The sequence below is a fragment of the Rosa chinensis genome, chromosome 2 (genome assembly GCF_002994745.2).
Source record: "Rosa chinensis cultivar Old Blush chromosome 2, RchiOBHm-V2, whole genome shotgun sequence".
NCBI classification, from domain to species: domain Eukaryota; kingdom Viridiplantae; phylum Streptophyta; class Magnoliopsida; order Rosales; family Rosaceae; genus Rosa; species Rosa chinensis.
Genome location: NC_037089.1, coordinates 37578114 through 37596542, shown reverse-complemented (window position 1 = coordinate 37596542; position 18429 = coordinate 37578114). Strand labels below are relative to the sequence as shown.

Genomic DNA, 18429 nt, shown 5'->3' with positions numbered 1-18429 from the left:
GGCAACGAGAGGAGCACCACGTTTGGGTGACACAAGGGGGAGTGTTCAAGTAAAACCAGAATATGTGTTTAGCCCAAACTCTAGGTTACTTAACCTAGTTGTAATAGGGTTAGGAATTAAAGATATTCTCGGAGATATTCATAGATATCCGATTAATTGTATGATAACTTTTCTTGTACAACTCTGATTCTATGTCTTGTAATCCTCTATATAAAGAGGCCCCTATTATCAATGAAAGCACGACTCAATTCTCTCCAAATTTCAGTTTTCCTTAAACAGTTTTCTCTTTGTAATTTATTTCTTAGGAAAATTCTATTCATACCTCCAGAATTTGTATTTGGACCTCGTATAATTTTTAAATGATTTTAATTCCAACTTTACCCTTTTAGAATTGAAGGAAAAAAAAACAACAATCTAGTCTACTTGTGGTGGACTGGTGGGTTCTCTCTCGATGTTTTGAGATTGCTTCACATTTTGAGATTGTGAGTAATAAGGTCACGAGTCATGACATAAATGAAGGGTTTAAAACCATTCTTAGAAATTGAGTGCATTATAACTATCAATTGGAATCCGCCTCTCTTGATCTTAGAGCTTATTGAGAAGTTGAGAACTCACAGGCTCTAGAATAATCAAGGCATTTCTTGCAATGCTTTTTAAATACGATGTGGTGCTCCACTGCTTCAGCACAAATTGATTTGTCCAATCAAGGATAAGATTTTCTACGTGCCTGATTTACAACCCAGTTCATGATTTTTGCACGAATGATATAATTTGAGAATAATGCAGTCATACATACAAAAAGTTCACAATTTACAAAAGTGCCTTGATAATTAATATGTTGGGAGGTGACGATAGAAGGCGATGACTTGAGGTGACACCACCTGTAAATGATCGAGCATGTAGGAGATATGGAAGTGGAGTTGAGTGACGTAGAGGTGTAAGAAGTGAAAAGAGGTCACAAAAGGGCAAAATTGGATGTTTGATGTGAAAAATTGTTAGAGTAAGTCTAAATACCATTTTTGGATGTATGAATAGTAGTACTCTATTTATTATTATTATTATATATATATATATATATTTTTTTTTTTTTTAGAGAATGTGAGTGTGAATCCATTGATAAGTAGAAAATGTTATATAGTAATAGCTAGCTCACCCAAAACCTGGGCTTCGGCAAGATATATTGAGTCATTCTTAGGGAGCATTGTGACCTTAAACCAAATTGTAACAATGAAAAAGGCAACCTAAGATGCAACATTATTCTTTGATAAAAAAAAATGCAACGTTATCCTAAAAGAAGAATAAAACCAAAAGAAAACTAAGAGATAATTTCCTGACACTACTGGGTAAAGAACTGGACCAAAACCAAGCGCTAACCCTAATTTATTCTCTTTGTAAGTTAACAGTTAAAACTATTGTCCAAAAAAAAGTAAAGATTCAAATTTTGTTACTCTTCTTTTAAAAGCAAAAAAGAAAAGAGAAAAATCATCAAAGGAAACCACATAGATTATATGTTTAAAATTAATCTAGCATTTGGTACATCCAGTGACATCTGACATCTCGATTCAAATTATCATCAAACGAAAATGTGTAACTGGTACAAGCCGAATAAAACACAGTAAAATAAAATAAAAACTAATAATAAACATCAATAGCAACAACATTAAGTCGGTAGGGATTGGGTATCAACAACATTATGAAGCAAGGCATCCGTGGCATTTTTAGAAAGCTGCCCTGGATCCCCCAAAGTGCTTGTACTCGCCGGTGAGTTGTAAAAGCTCGGATCAGTTCCTTTTGCTGACATATCAGTGGCTGGACTGGTGAAAGTACTTGTATCGTCAAATTCCCAGTCTGTCAAGTAACTAGGCTTTGAAGTTACTGTCATTACTTCAATATCTCCTGAAAGCATTCCCACCACACGCGACATCGGTGGTCGTTGCATTGGTGATGTTTGAGTGCACAGAAGTCCTATCTTGGTTATTCGTCTTGCCTCTTCCTCATTGAATTCTGATAACCTAGAGTCCACTAGTTCAACTTCGCGTTTGTTTTCATGCAAGTGCCAAGCCTAAGAAGCAAGAACATATTAAACTACGTACGTAGTAGATAACAAGAAGCCACATACATTATGATGAACCTAAGTTTTAGAGGCAGAATCACTAAACAATGGACATATCAGGAATAAAACTGAAAATTTCTAGAGGTACAAAAATAAAGTTGTTACCCATTCGAGAAGATAAATCATCTCGCCATCCAAGCTCCGGTCAGAATTTGGCCTACCACTGACAATTTCTAGAGCAAGAACACCAAAGGCAAACACATCAGTCTTCTGTGTCAAGTGTCCACGCATGGCATATTCCGGTGCAAGATACCCTCTGCATTATAATTGACAATAATAACGTCAACTACTTGTCACTGGCAGAAGAACAATAAGGAAATGCTAAACCATTAATATTTCAAAAGAAAAATAGTCAAGGTGACAAATTAAAGATCTCACATACATTGTTCCCGCAACACGAGTACTGATGTGGGTCTTTTTATCATCATAAAGCTTGGCCAAACCGAAATCTGATATTTTGGGGATGAGATTAGAGTCGAGCAGAATATTACTGGCCTTCACATCTCTGTGTACAATCCGAACCCTTGATTCCTCATGGAGATAAGTCAAACCTTTAGCCACGCCCAAGCATATATCAAATCTTGATGACCAATCAAGATTCGAACTTCTTTTTCCTGCTTTCATATATATGTAAAATTAATATAAATCATTAGTTCAAATATTTGAAGTACCTAAGGCAGTAATAAATCAATTGACAATGTGTTTCTCATGATACCAAATAATGCATGATCAAGACTCTTGTTTTCCAGATACTCATAGACAAGGAGCCGTTTAACTCCCTCAGTGCAGAATCCATGCAAATTCACTAGGTTATTGTGTCGCACGGCAGATATGGTGGCAATTTCAGCTACAAACTCATTTTTTCCTTGCTGGGATGCTGCAGACAATTGCTTCACAGCAATTACTCTTCCATCATTAAGAGTACCCTATTAACAAAGAATCAGAATAATAGTTTAATCTATAAAATTGATATACTCATTACCAGATATACGATTAGTAAAAATGGGACTCTGGCAACTAATGACTTTGGCGGGTTGGACAGGCATGCAGATCAGCAAATCTATATATAAAGCTTACTCTTTTTCAACGCTAAACTAAAATCAATTCGATCTATATTAAAACTTTGTGCTTAATGCATAAATGCTAATGATTTAGATAGAGATATATCAATTCAATTTATATATACACAGCAATCACAAGAGGTTCATGTGCTTTATGTTGATTGTTGATCAACACTTGTATCAAGTAGGAAACATACCGGCATTGACATGAGCATTTACAGCCACACACTATGTCATTCAGTAGGTCAACAACTTAGATTAACAACTTACTTTATAGACAGGTCCAAATCCTCCCTCTCCAATCTTATTCGCTGGACTAAAGTCATCTGTAGCTGTCTTTAGCTCTGAAAAACTGAAAGTGAGTGGTCCAATATCTATTCCCAACAGATCTGCAAATTCAAATAACAAGCTATTATAAATGCCTGTCTCGCAATCAGTTTGTTTTCCTGGCTTAATAGGTCTCGAGCAGCATCTGTTTAAATAGTTTGTAGGCTTTCTTGCAAGTACATAGAAAAGTGATTTACTTGCTAATACACATGCACTCGAAAAAAGAGCAAGCTTGCCAAAATAAACTAAGTTAATTAATTTAACTACCATCTGCTGCAAAGATACAATGAAACTTTATGTTGGCAAATAATAATACTAGAAAATATCTACACACCTTTTCAGAAGTCAAATTTTGTTGAAAAAATAAAAGTAACAGTTTACCTTCATTTTTACTGGTGTTAATCCTTTTCCTTCTTTGAACTATACAGAAAAACAACAACAATAGAATCAAAAGTACTCCACCACCAACAACAATCCCCACAATCAGCCCCGTCCTATTCTTCTTACTAGTTGGATGGTTCGGAACGATAGTAGGTAGGAAATCTGCAAGTATAAAAGCACTGCAGTCAACAAACAGCATGGAAGCACTTTGTAATAACATCCATCAATCAGAACCTAAATGTACATGCTTAGTTTGCAACTGAAATTTGCGTGTTATATTGTTATTACCTGGTGTAGCACTGATGGCTGAAATAACAGGTCCATAAGTACCAACCTCAGGTACGCAGCAAGTCCCCTTTCCAGCCCAAAAGAGATGAATTTCAAGGTAGTTCTGTGAAACCTGGGCCTTATATTCCTTCTGAACGGCTTGCAAAGATTTCCCACCTGCTTCCTTTCGTATATCAAAATCCTTCAAAACTAGAATTCCCTGAAAACAAAATAAATAGAGAACCTATGAACAAAATCAACAAATAAGGGACTAGGATGATCAACTGTGCACAATATGAGAAACAAAAATTTAGAACCAGCACCTATATTCTATGCTCTGATGCTATTAGGAACTATACTCAATTCAAACTTTAAAGAGGCATCTTTACCAGACAAATGGTTTAATTAAGAATAATACCTAAAATATAAAAAGAAATCCTAGACATGATGCAGACCTGGATATATATATCAAATACACGTCTCCCAAGATTTTTTGGAGTATCTGGGATTTTTTGTTCTGCAAACTGAAGTTTGACCGTGTAGTTACCATTCTCCAGCCCCAAGCCATGGTATCTAAGTGATGAAGCAGAGATCCTTGCAGTCCGGAATAGCCCAGGATCTGGAGTATTCGTGAATTGAGATGACGAGGAAACTGTATACTCAGGAATTTTTCCCGTGATATATCCATCTGTTTGAATGAACGATTAGCATGAACAAAAATCTAATTGAAAATGTTCTTGTACAGTTTAATTTATCCACCTAATATAATAACTTACCTTCTGTAAATTCCTTTCTGCAGATAATTAAATTCATTTTTTCTATTTAAGTTAGACCAGTGATGTAAGTAATCATCTCTGAATATCCAAACCTTGTTATGGAAAAGAATAAAAGTGAGAATCTTACCCTGATACTCTGTTTTAATACCAACATTGCTAACTCCCCATCTGCTTGTGCCAGTCACAAAATATGTAGCTGGACCTAGGGTCTCATTTTCCTGATCATACACAATCCCATTGGAAGACGTGAACTGAGGACCACCACATTTAATCCCAATGTAAGGATCTGCAGAAAGACACAAAAGAGGAACTGTATCACAAATTGTTCAGAAATCGTTCATGAAGTTAATATCCAATGAGGGTTGGACTGTACACATACGGATTCCAGGGTTAACATTGCAAGGAAAGTTCCTTTGGAGGCATTTCAACCCTGAAGGCAAAGATCTGAAATGAAATAAATAAGTAAATAAAGTTACATGGAAAAGAAAAATTGAATAAGCACAAACACTTAAATGGGGCATATGACAATTATTTATTGGATAATTACTCCAGTGCTTATTCCTGAAATTAAACATTTGCCTCGATCTTAATCCTCAAATAGGACTAAGAACTTCAACAACCCTCACTACATATATTAAACTACCATCTTTCCACGACAGCAAAGAAATCTGCAAATTGCAAGTGAGAGACCTCCACTCTCTCCTTTTTACCACTGACTGCGTATCTCGATCTGCTCTCTCAACCAACCCTCTCAATGAATCAACTACCAATGTGAATAAAAATTAGATGGTGTATTTCATCCCTTTTGTAGCTGTACGCAGTTTTAACACAGCCTCTTATCCGCTTCACCCAAACAGATCGAACAGTTTTTGCTCCAAACAGTCCAAAAATCCAAATCCATACTATCATATGATTTATAGATTCGACATTCTCATATTGACTTGAGGTATATTTGGTAAATCGATATGATTATCATGCAATTAGACCAGTGATTGACACTGGGATCATGAGTCATGACTGAACCGACTAAAGAATCAACTCAGGCCGGATCCAAGCCAGTAAGACGATCTCTCAGGTGCAGCCTCAGACAGAGGTGAACAGTAGTAGCCTCATTTACCATACTCAAGAGACAAGCAATGACAAAACACATTTAAGTGGCATGCAACTCTCACATGCATTATTGAAGTGTTCAAAACGTAAAAATTGAGCTCAGATGCAAAGAACCACCTGCCGTTTGAATTTTCTGTGCTGAAGTTGTTGGCAACTAAATTACTGCAAAATACACCCAACAAATTTTAATTGTTAATCAAATTTATTATATAACATATAATGCAAACCCCTCCTGCCAAAAAAAAAAATTCTTGTTGGAGAACATGTCACTAACGAACTACAAATATCTAATATAGGAAGAGAAAGCAAAGTTATTAACTAGAAATCTTTCAACTAAAAGAAAAAGGACATTGCACAGCAAACAGATATATAAAAGCTAAGTATATTGTGGAATGTCAAGACATACAGCTGTAAGTCTTCGTTCACCCAAGAAGGAAAGCTTGACCCTACTAGATTATTGTAAGACAGATCTCTGCATTGACAGAGAAAGACATTAAATACCTAGCTCCTACCACAATCCGACAATACAATCATCTGTATCAGATATATGAATTCATACATAAACTGTGATATTTGTTTTTTCACAATTCCAATCTGAATCTAAAGCCCCAGGCTCTCTATATTGAGGAGAAATGTGTTGAATGACCAAGAATGACAGGCATACTTGAAGCCACAACAAGCTCAAACAACATAAGATTACTACTATAAATAAGCGCAAGAGATTTACTGAATGTTTTAGGCTTTTAGCTGTAAGCCTGGAACTCATCATTAGTTCATTACTCTTACTATTTCTTTCATCAAAATATCATCAAGTAGCCCAATTATGATTATTCCAGTGGTGATAAATATCTACTTACTCCTAAATTTAGCTTAACAAATATGAACCTGTACCTTTGTAAAGTTATTTTTGTAGTTGTAAACATTTAGTATCTAAAGTTAACTAGAAAAAGAAAAGTGTGATATTCAAAATACTTCAAGTTATTGTAAAAGCAGATACTGTACAATTCAGATAAACAAAGAGCAGGTACAGCCTGTTCATCAGCACAGAGATGGAAATATAAAAATATATATATCAGCAAACTCCCGTGTGGATTACAGTGATGCTGAAAAGTAATATTGATCCACTTACACATTGACAAGAGACGAGCTTTTATGTTCAGGAAGGTTACCACTCAACTTGTTGTTTCCAAGAAACCTAAATATAATGACAGAAAAACACGCCTCAGTACTTGAAGCGTAAGCTAGGGAGGAATTCAAAGCAATTAAGAGGGAATGCCATATTACAGGGCTTTGAGCGAAGGCAAATTAAACAGGGAAGGCGGTATTACTCCTGCTAAATTGTTGAAGCTTAAATCCCTGAAAGGGAAAAGAATACTGATTATGTTACATGCTTCAAGGACAAAACCAGCTAGTAATAAGAGTTCTTTATTAAAAATAAAATAAAAATCACTATGAAGCAGATTATTATCAATTAATCAATTTAATCTTGTATACATTATTGAATTATATCAGATAAAAAGATGATAAGGTTGCCTTCAGTAATTTACAGTAAAGCAATACAAAAGAAAGACCAATAAAAGGTTCCAGGTTCGGTACATGGGTTTGCTCAAGATGTATGATCATCATCACCAAAGAAAACTTACAGGTGATACAAACTTTGCAACTCTCCAATATTAGAAGGAATTGAATCAGAAATATTGTTATTTCGCAGCACTCTGTAGGATATGAAACAAAAATGTCATATTTCTCAACACTCTCCAGATGTTGTCATAGATTCAGATAAAATGTAAATGAGAAGGATTGTCCTTACAGGACTTTTAGAGATCTTGACTTCATATCCTTAATAAATCCAAGAGAAGAGTTCCCACTGGCAGTAGATATTATATCACTAATTCTCCTATTACCATTTACCATATCAAATATAAGATGGCCAGCTTTATGTATGAATATGTATTCCAGAATAAAAAGTGACGAGTTGATACAGATACTCACAGCTCCTCAAGAGAAGTCAGATTGGACAGTGTAGCTGGTATAGGACCTTCAAAAGAGTTCCCTTGAAATACCCTATTGAAAATTTAGCTAATTATTAGTGGAATTCTTTTGTCAAAAGTCATGGATCTTGTTAAGCCTAATCCTATTATTGTTTAACAGTAACAGAACAGAAATAGAGAGAGTGAGAGAGTATTTCAGTAGAGTATCTCACAAGGAAGTAAGCTTTGACCAATATCCTACGAAGTCAGGTATCCTGCCAGAGAGTTCTGTGTCTGACACCCGGCTGCACAAACAAATGTAATCCTCTTATTAATAGATATACCAATAATAATCCTTCCACTTAATGAATGTTTTTTTTTTTCCTTTCACTTCTGTAAAGGAAACATATATGTAAAGCTCTTACAATATGGTCAAGTTTCGTAGATTAGCAAACGTCGGTGGAATCTCACCGCTAACTCCAGAACTATCCAAGTAACTGCCAAAAGGTAGACCATAATGAATTATCATACATGTACTCCTATGAAAGGAAAGAAAAAAAAAATGAACCTTACATCTGTTGTAAATTTAATAAATTCCCTAGCTCATGTGGTAGACCACCGGAAAGGTTCATAGTCCCAATAGCCCTATAGAATTGGCAAGTAATCAGTTATAAGTTTCCCACGCATATTGTTAGTTAGATGTTAAGATAACCAAAATTAGGACAAATAAGTATATATGACAATTTCTCAAATTAAACAATGCCTAAACTAGGGAATTACTGAATTGCCGTTATGATCAAAGGACATTTCTTAATTTATTATCCATTTAATGTTGAAATAAAATAAAAAAAAGTCCATCTGAAGAAAGCAGCTGCCAAAATTAGAAGAAGCAGAAGCATGATGTTTTTGCTTACAAACGAGAATCCAGCTGATCACACATTAAAATGAATACAAAGTTGTAGTGTTAAATTTTACAAAGGTCAAATAACAATCCACGTAGTCAATGATCTAAATTGAGAAAAGTTAACATGGCAAACGTCATACTGTCTGAGGCTCCTAAATGAGAAAACTTACAAGAATGTCAAATTAGAGAGATTTCCGAGTTCCTTTGGTAGCTGGCCTGATAACATGTTATGGCCTAAGCTCCTAGCAATTAGAATTCATATATTAATCAGGGAGCGCGCGACAATTCAAAATTAATACACAAAATTCCATATAGAAAATGTGGTTTGTTTCAATAAAAATCAGATGGCTTACAAATATTCCAAGCTGCTCAGATTTCCAATTGATGCAGAGAGAGGTCCTGTCAAGTGATTGTGACCTAAATCGCTACAAATAGATCAAAGTAATTGGTCAGTGAGTACCTAGCTAATTAATCTTTGAGTCCAACACACACACACACACACACACACAACAGCCATACAGATGAGTGAGAAACTTCAAAGTCCATAGCTGTTCCGGAATTAGGCCAACAACCTTCAATGTAGAAACTTTCCTGCAAATGCATGGTGTGATGAACCGAAATTGCGTGGGAGTGACGTAATTCAAGTGCAAAACGAGACAGTAATCTTACAGTTGGATAATGTGGCAAGCGGAGTTTGAACAGTTGCATTTGGCGAAAGGGTTGTAAGCTTCGTTGTAGATTTCGATGGAGTCGTCAATGGCCTCTCCACTGCATGGATCTCTGGTTGTGTTCCATTTGGCCTCAATCTGCCATTGCTGGAAGATTGAGCTCAGAGCTCGCGCTGCACCACCAAACACAAGGAACTAATCCATCTTTACAGAAACCAAAAAGTTCAACATTGATAGAGAAACTGCCGCATCCTCGACAGAGGTAAATACTCATTTGAATTCTACAAACACTTTCACCGCTGAAATTTCCGATCACCGGATTTCGATCAGCACAAAATGTTTGACTTAAAAAAGTGCCCTCGCAAAATTAAACCGCGTTGTTTAGGACCTTAAATAGTCAATTTACTCTATTCTATAATGAGAAACACAATTATTGAGTAAAAATAAGAGGTAAATTATATATAAGTGTATATTTGAATATTTTTTTAACTATAAGGTCACTAATTATTTTTTTCCCTCACAAGACCATTAGATTAAAAAAATGAGTTAACTTTTGGATATAAAAACCAACATATTTACATAAATGTTACTAGAGTAAAAAGTCAACAATCATCCTATCTGCTCTCCGGCGAGGTCTCCGGCCAACTTCCGGCGAACTCCAACAACCACAAAAACTATTGTCACTAACACCAAAAGCTACTTTGGTGAGATTTCTGACAACATCCGGCAATGTCACAAAAGCTAATGTCACCAGCAACAAAAACTACTGTCACTAGCAAGAACAGCTACTCCGGTAAGATTTCCGGCAACCTCCGACAATGTCACAAAAACTACTGTCACCAACAACAAAAGCTACACATGTGAGATTTTCTGTGACTTCCGGCGAGGTCACAAAAGCTACTGTCATTAGTAACAAAAACTACTCTGATGATATTTCCGGCGACTTTCTGTGAGGTCACAAAAGCTACTATGACCAGCAACAAAAACTACTGTCACCACCACTAAAAGCTACTCCCACCAAACATTACTGTCACCAGCAATAAAAGTTACTCTGATGAGATTTTAGTAAAGTCACAAAAGCTACTATCACCAGCAACAAAAGTTACTATCACTAGCAACAAAAACTAATCTCACCAACACTAAAAGCTATTGTCGCCAGCAACAAAAACTACTGTTACCAACACTAAAAACTGTTTAACCATCACCAAAAGCTACTCTCAACGACACCAAAAACTACTACTAATTAAGCAAAACAAAATCTATTCGCAGAGATTGAGAAAACTATTATCATAGCCTAACAAAACTACTATCACCGACTGAGAAAGCTATTACCAACCAACACAAAAGTCATAATGAAAAATCAAAACAACCATTAATATACAATGTCGAAGCCTTACACTGCTCAAATTTGAATGTATTGCACATATGATAATCCATCAACATAACTTGTATCCATGAGCATCATTCACTAGAGTAAGTCGTAAAACCCATAGGAATTACCAAAAGCTACACTAGAGCATCGTTCTCTCATCATCATCTAACCCATCTACCATGATTCGAATCATCCACTTGAAAAGCAAAGTGCACGCAATTCGAAAGCCCAATCCAAACCCTCACCTCGTAGACGAAATTGAATGCCAGATCGGACCTAACGACGACGAATCATCCCAAAAACACAGATACGAAGCAAGCTGGAAGCAAGCCGAGCAAATGAACTACCTCTCCCTCACTTCGTGCCTCGACGCCGTCGAAGATAAAGGTGTAAGAAGTTACTCGGCAATAGGTTTTCTGCTCGCGACGGTTGCAGACTAGAGACTTTTCATGGTGGATCTTGCTAAGCAGATCATACAATTGGCTGCGCATTAATCCACCAAGGTTGTAGAACTGCTCGCCAACCAAGTTGGCACGAAGGCCATAACAGTGATGTCGAGGATGGGAGTCGCGTGGCGGAGCTGATTTGAAAGCATCGGATGCTTTAGATCTCAGCCGCTCGCCGCTGCCATTCTCTTATTCAGACGCCTTCCAAACATTGAGACTACGAAATATTGGAGTCAAGGAGAGCGACTTGGCTTTGATTATGAGCTCTTGGCCACCAGGCTCGATGATAGGATTTTATCTTCTTGTGCGGCTGCCATTCATTTTCATTAGAGCGATGATCGGAGCTTTGTAGCCGTTTTAGCTGCGGCTAACGTCATCAAAGTTCTTCAGACCAGAACAGCTCTATCGGACCGAGGAGGTCGATTCCTGTTGAGACTAATTTCTACTATATTTTTAATGAATTTCTCTCTGCATTTTGCTTAGTTATTTCCTTAACATTATCATTTCTAACTTCTTTTGTGTTTTTAGGTGGTTTTGAGTTTGGAAATGGAAGGCAAGGAGTAAAGAGCGCATTAATGAGAAGAAATGGAGAAATGAAGTTCTCCTAGTTCTACCAGGAAAACGAATCCCAATTGAAGTAGGAATCTTAACTCAACTACGAAAGAGCTCAGAAAAATGATGTTCGAAAATGCAGAAATGACAGAGTCCCAGTTAGACTAGGAAACCTGATCACACTAGGAGTCCTGATGCTGTTAGGAGACCTGGTGAGACTAGGAGATGTTGTGTCTTGAAGATGACTCAAGATTGTTCAAGAATGTTCTAGAAGAAGCAATATTGCGTTACATTTGAAGATGAATTTCGAATTGGATCATTTTGAGAAGCATGGCCCGAAGATTGAAGCATGTGACTTGCACATGACTCTCTAGAATTATCTATGATGTCTTGAGGAGTCCATGACCCATTTATATTGCTTTTCGCAGTGAGAAATAAAGGAAAATACCAAGGAATTTCGGCAAAGTCCAATTTGGGATAGTTTTGGATTTATATGGAATTTTGGAGAAAAAAATAAAGGAATAAATATTGAATTTGGATTCCTGATTCCATTCTACATACAAGGACGCCGAAACATGGTCTAGGTACATGGAAGATTTCGGCAATGATAAAAGTGACTTGTTCTCCAATTCTCAAGGAATATTTTCATTGGCCGGATGATGGCACAAGTAGATTTCAATCTTCATACCTTAGCCCTTGCGGTTCACTATATATAAGGCGTTTGTGAAGCCATTCTACACACCACAAAATTCAGAATCAAAAGCCACAAACACTTCCCCTTCTCTTCCAAGTTTCGGCAACATCATCAACTTCCAAAGTTCAAGGCCGTGAGGATCCATTCTCTCCATTCAAGCATCCTTGCCGTGATCCTCATCCATTCCACCACCTTTTGAAGCTTCTTGCATCCTTGAAGATCAAAAAGTGTAACCATGAACACCCTCTTTTGTTTTCTGTTTTGGAACTTTGTAAAACTATTTCGGGTTTTTATAAAATTACTATTTGATGATTTTCTTAATTGGTTTTATAATTTGCGATTTCTTGTGTTGATTTTAGATATGTAATTTTCGAATACTATGAACCATATTTTAGGTTTTAGGTTTTTAAATTGAAAATTGCGATTTCATATATGTTGAGCATGATTGTTAATTTCGAACTTCAATCCCATCTTTTATGTGTTAATTGATCTTTGGATGCATACTTAGGTTGATGAACATGTGATTGAATCCATATTAAGGTGTTAGCATTTTAAGATTTAATAATTTAATTGGAAAACCTAAAATTACTTAGGTAAATTAACAATGAGTCTTGCATGCTTGATTAGCGTTCTAACTTGTGTTCTTGGCTTGAATTGATCAAACTTCCATTATGTTTAATGCATTAAAAGTGTTTTTATTAGTGATTAGCTACCACTAGTAATTGCATGCTTAATAGGGTTAACTATGGTGCGTTCATCTAGTTAATTTAATTCAGGGAAATAAAAAGAACTTTGTATGCGTTTATCTTTATTCTTGATTAATTCTATGCTATAACTTATTTTGATTCGTGATTTGATGTTTGAAACCTTGCCAACGTGTTAATAGTAGTTAATTCTATCTAATTTCATTCCATTCATTAATTCTACTTGATTCAGTATTTTGATGTGTCAACACATGTATATATTTAATTAGTTGTTAAATTAGAAAATAAATCATGAATCCCCTTTACTTATATTTTCATGAATAATGTAAATATGTGTATATACTATAGTTTTGTTTTGTCTAACGTTTTATTTTTTAGGAATTAATAAGTCCCTAATCCCCAGTTAAGAATGATACTCTACTTACTCTTACTACATTGATATAGTTTTAAATTGAGCACTAACTTTGTGCAGGTCAATTCTGTGTCTAGGTTTTGGAATTGAACTCTGTGTGTGTGTGTGTGTGTGTGTGTGAGAGAGAGAGAGAGAGAGAGAGAGAGAGGGGATGATCTATAATTGGCTTCGTGGTATGGTTGGGTTTCTTAGGTAGAAGGGCAAAAACATCAGGGAGGGAATTTGAGTTCTCAAGTGGCCTTATGATGACAAAAAATGTGAAGTGGGCCTTATGGATAATTATAGCGTCAAAATGATACTTATGAGTAATTTTCTATAAAAATAAATAAATCTAACGGTGATTGAAGGGTCCAAATTATTCATAATAAATGACTCATTTTAGAATATTAACAAGAAAAATTCAAGTTACCAAGTGTGTAATAGTAGTTAAACAAACCAAAATCAACACTCTCAATTTTTTTTCGTCTAGTATAAAAGAACGCATGAGTTTCAAGATACCTTTTTTTTTTTTAAATGGAGTTTCGAGATACCTATTTACGTTTGGTTACGATAAGGACACGGATCCTTTCCTGAGCATTTTTTCTTCTAAGCTTCCTAAGCTTTTCTCTAGATTTCGACACGTGGAATAAATGAGGTCTACAATTTTTGGTTTATCTTTTTCTATTTTTTTTTTCTGGATTCCCTTCATTCACACGACTGCCGAAGTCTCTCTCTCTCTGTCTCTGTCTCTGTCTCTCTGTCTCTCTCTCTGTCTCTGTTTCTGTCTCTCTCTCTCTCTCTCTCTCTCTCTCTATAGAAACCCATATCTTAGATTCAACTCAAACCCAACTCAGCTATGGTCTCGTAATCCATTTTCATCCAAACCCATATCTTAGATTCAACTCAAACCCAACTCAGCTATGGTCTCGTAATCCATTTTCATCCACTTAGCTGCTTTGTCTCTGCTCTTAATTTTCATCTAAAGACTTTGGGGTTGAGGATTCCCTAGTTTCAACTTTCAAGTCAAGATCCCTAAACCAGGTTTGCTAGATTTTTGGGTATAATATATAAAAAGATGAAAATTGAAAATGGCTGAGTGATTTTGAGTTCTTTGATTAATTAACCCCTAAACCCTATGCTATTCTGTATTTGCAAACACACAATTTATACAGTTCTTTGCCATTGTTCAAATACCATACTTGAGAGTTAACAAACAGTGGCTAGTAATGGGTTAAATCCTCAGAGCCTCAGCTGCAGACTCAGAGTCCTCATTTTCTTTCACTAAGTTTGGTAAAGATCCAAACTTTGAGTCCAATATTCCTCTGTATGGAGATACCAAGATTGTTACTGGTGTAAGACGAGGTGGCAAACGGCCCGGCCCGGCCCATTTTAAGTGGGCCTAGTCGTGCTTCGTGTCGTGCTTGGGCCGGCCCATTTATTATCGTGTCGGGCTTGTACTGGTCCATTTACTTAAACATTAAGCCTGGCCCGGCCCATGGCCCGAGCTCATATCGTGCGGGGCTGTGCTCGTGCCGGGTCAATAACGGGTCGTGCTCATGCCTACCCACTATAAAGCACGATTTTAAAATCTTAATTTGAACAAATAAAAATTAATTTTATTTAACTATTTAGAAAATTAAAATAAATTAAGTTCTACAATCTTTTTCTTAATCTTAGCTTTTTAAGATTACATTTCTAATAATTTTTTATATTCCACTATAAGAAAGAAAGAAAGAAAAAACTCAAAATATATTGTTTTTAGTATATTATTGTGAGATTAATCTGTATTAATTTAATGAAGATTTAGTATCTATTATTCTTTCCTTCATTCTATAGTTGTATTATTATGAGATTAGTCTTTATTAATAAACATATATTTATTATTTAGAAAAAATAGTTATGTCAAAACAAGGATATAATGTTTTGTTTAATTATTTTGACAATATAAAACAAAACATTGGTAGAATTGTCATGAGATTTTAAATAAAAATGTCTCATATTCAAATCTCATCATTGTAGTTTTTAAATATTTTTTGTAACGGGCCGGCCCATAATATGTCGTGCTCGGGTCATGTCAGCCCATAAAGGGCTCAGGCCAATGGGCCAATATTCTTAGGCCCAGCCCGACCCGCTATTCTAACGTGCTCGGGTCGTACCGGGCCACTAACTGGCTTGGGCAATGCCGGACCCCTTTTAAGCGTGCCGGGCCCGTGCCGTACTCGTACTTAGTGGCCCGTTTGCCACCTTTACTGTGAGTGAAGAACAGTAGGAGAAGAATTTTGCGTCTGGGTTGTTTGATATTCCACCAAAAAGTTTGATCTTCTAAGTTGGTTTAAGCTTTAAGTTGTACCAACATGAGTAATCATCGATCAACCTGCCAATTTTTTCACTCGATTTCAGAGAGAGGGTAAAGAATTCGAAGCTGTATCTGACATTGAACACCACCAAGCTTTCAAGAAACCCAGAATCTCTAAGGTTTGGTCAGACTATATGATCCCGAGAGGAGATATAAGTGGTTGCATTACAAGACCCGATTGTGCAAAAACTTCAAATGGGGTCGTAGACCATTAGATCAGGGAAGGGAAGGAAATCTGGAAAGGAAGAACAGAAAGTTCGATCAGGCGGAGAGAGGGAAGGAAAAGCAGGTTGTGAAGGAAAAGATTAGGGAAATGAGGAATAGTAGACCATTAGATCTAAAAACTGACACATGTCGTTATCTGGTATAAAGCTTAGGAAGCTCAGATGCTTAGCTTGGTCAGGAGAGGATCCTCTCCCTACGATATAATAACGCATTAACGCATGCTGCGTTTTAGTTTAAGTTTTTTTTAGAGAAACTTTAAAGCATATTTGATCCACTATAATTTAAGAAAAACATATCATATTTTGATCATGGAGCCTAATTAGAGTATTAGACACAATAACCCATCCGAACGCGGTCTACTTGATCAAGCTGGTAGAGTCAAGCAGCCAGTTACGATGACTCTTAAAGCAAATATCCCCACTCTTTCATAGCCCTAATGAATCACATGGACACCATGCATATTATAAATCATCATCACATATTCACATTATAGCTAGCTGTTACAATTAAGATAAAACAAAGCTAATAGTTATAAGCAAGATCACCTTCAGAAGGATATGTGGTGGCCTGAGCTTCTGCTATGTCAGCAAAACCAAAGATGAAGATGAAGCTGCAGCTGCCCCAAACTAGCACCCAAAGTTCTAGTGAAGTTCCTGACATGAATTCAAACAGAGAGAGAGAGAGAGAGAGAGAGAGAGAGAGAGAATGATCAATCGATCAATTCAAACACCGTGTGAGAGACAGAGGCTGGCATATTGGCTAGAGCCTGGCCATATATATATTGGTCGTAGCCTAGCCGCCACCAATTGAATCAACTAGACGCCAAGACAATTCTAGATGCGAAATGTCTCTTTTACTCTCGGTGTTTCCTGAATTACCATTTCCCCTCAATATATTAGCAAAATCCCTAATTATTAGGTCTTCGGGAAGAGTCTTTTCACTTTTCTAGCTATCATAATCGATATTTCTTTCTTTTTAGTTTTGTATCTCTTGAAGAAACGCATGCCCAATTCTCAAAGCTCTCTATCAAGAGTAAATCCATGGCCCGGTGAGTGATGTTGGACATATTTTTCTTCTTTTCTCTTTTTTTTTATTTTTTTTTTAATTTTTTGTTAGTGGATTCCTTAATTTATGAATCTCAGGATAATAATCTATGATTTAAGAGTTGGAATTTAAATGGGTATTGTTGCATTTACAGTATTGTGAAGGCTATATATATATATATATATATATATCATATCTAGAACGGAGCTCCGCTTTGAAATTAACGTATGAAGTTCGAGTTTTTGGTCACTTTTCGATCGCACATCCACATCTCGACCGTTCAGTTTTTATTTACTAGTGTATAGATCATCTCTGTAAATTTTCAGCCAAAAAGATTATCGTTAAGGCATTAATAACTGCCTTAAAGCTAGTACAGTTCAGGTTGACAGATTCAATCTGTCCATTGGTTTAAGCGAGTTAGATACCTTAACGATCATTAATATATTCCATTAATTATTACAAAATCTGTGTATGTATATATATGTATGTATGTATATATATATATATATATATATATATACACGGAGCGGATTAAGAGAGGACGTCCGCACTTTCGCTAAAGTGCGGATGACTGCACTGCAGCCCAACTCAGGCAACGACGGTGCAGCGCCAGTTGCCGAAGGGAGGCCAGGGGTCGGACGGACCAGTCTGCAGTCAGGTGGAGTCACCGGTGACGAGGTTGCAGCGCTGTAGGTCTGGTTGTAGTTGTAGGTGAGGTTGCTACCCAGAAAACCTACAACCTCGACTTCCTCCGACCTCGATCGTTGTCCAGAAACTGTCTGCGATGCTTCCGGCCTCCTTCTAGCCCGATTCACGCCGCCATTGAGGCCTGAGCGGGACTGCAGCGGCGATGTCCGCACTTTAGTGAAAGTGCAGACGTCCTCCTCTTGATCGGGTCTTACACACACACACACACACACACACACACACACACACACACATATATAGGGCTTCCACAAAGGGATCCTTTTTTTTGATCTTTTATAGGGATAGGTATTAGACCAACTTTTTGATCATATTTTCACATCTCAACCGTTCATTTTTTAGGTCCTAATGTATAGATCAATT

At 36.5% G+C, this 18429-nt stretch overlaps 1 protein-coding gene across 1 annotated transcript; it reads right to left on the bottom strand.

Annotated features, from left to right (window-relative positions):
* Window positions 1-1484: 1484 nt before the first annotated feature.
* On the bottom strand, window positions 1485-17049 carry LOC112190653 (probable LRR receptor-like serine/threonine-protein kinase At1g56140). Its single transcript, XM_024330106.2, has 25 exons — window positions 16863-17049; window positions 9579-9750; window positions 9429-9500; window positions 9263-9334; window positions 9080-9151; window positions 8579-8650; window positions 8431-8502; window positions 8239-8310; window positions 8028-8099; window positions 7846-7932; window positions 7679-7750; window positions 7320-7391; window positions 7165-7230; window positions 6442-6507; window positions 6153-6197; window positions 5305-5369; window positions 5053-5211; window positions 4605-4837; window positions 4171-4369; window positions 3883-4044; window positions 3445-3563; window positions 2829-3039; window positions 2496-2727; window positions 2219-2369; window positions 1485-2062 (listed from the first exon to the last, which is right to left on the bottom strand). The coding sequence occupies exons 1-25, from the start codon at window positions 16975-16977 to the stop codon at window positions 1661-1663; spliced, it is 3132 nt and encodes a 1043-aa protein (XP_024185874.1). The 5' UTR covers window positions 16978-17049; the 3' UTR covers window positions 1485-1660.
* Between the last annotated feature and the right edge of the window lie 1380 nt (window positions 17050-18429).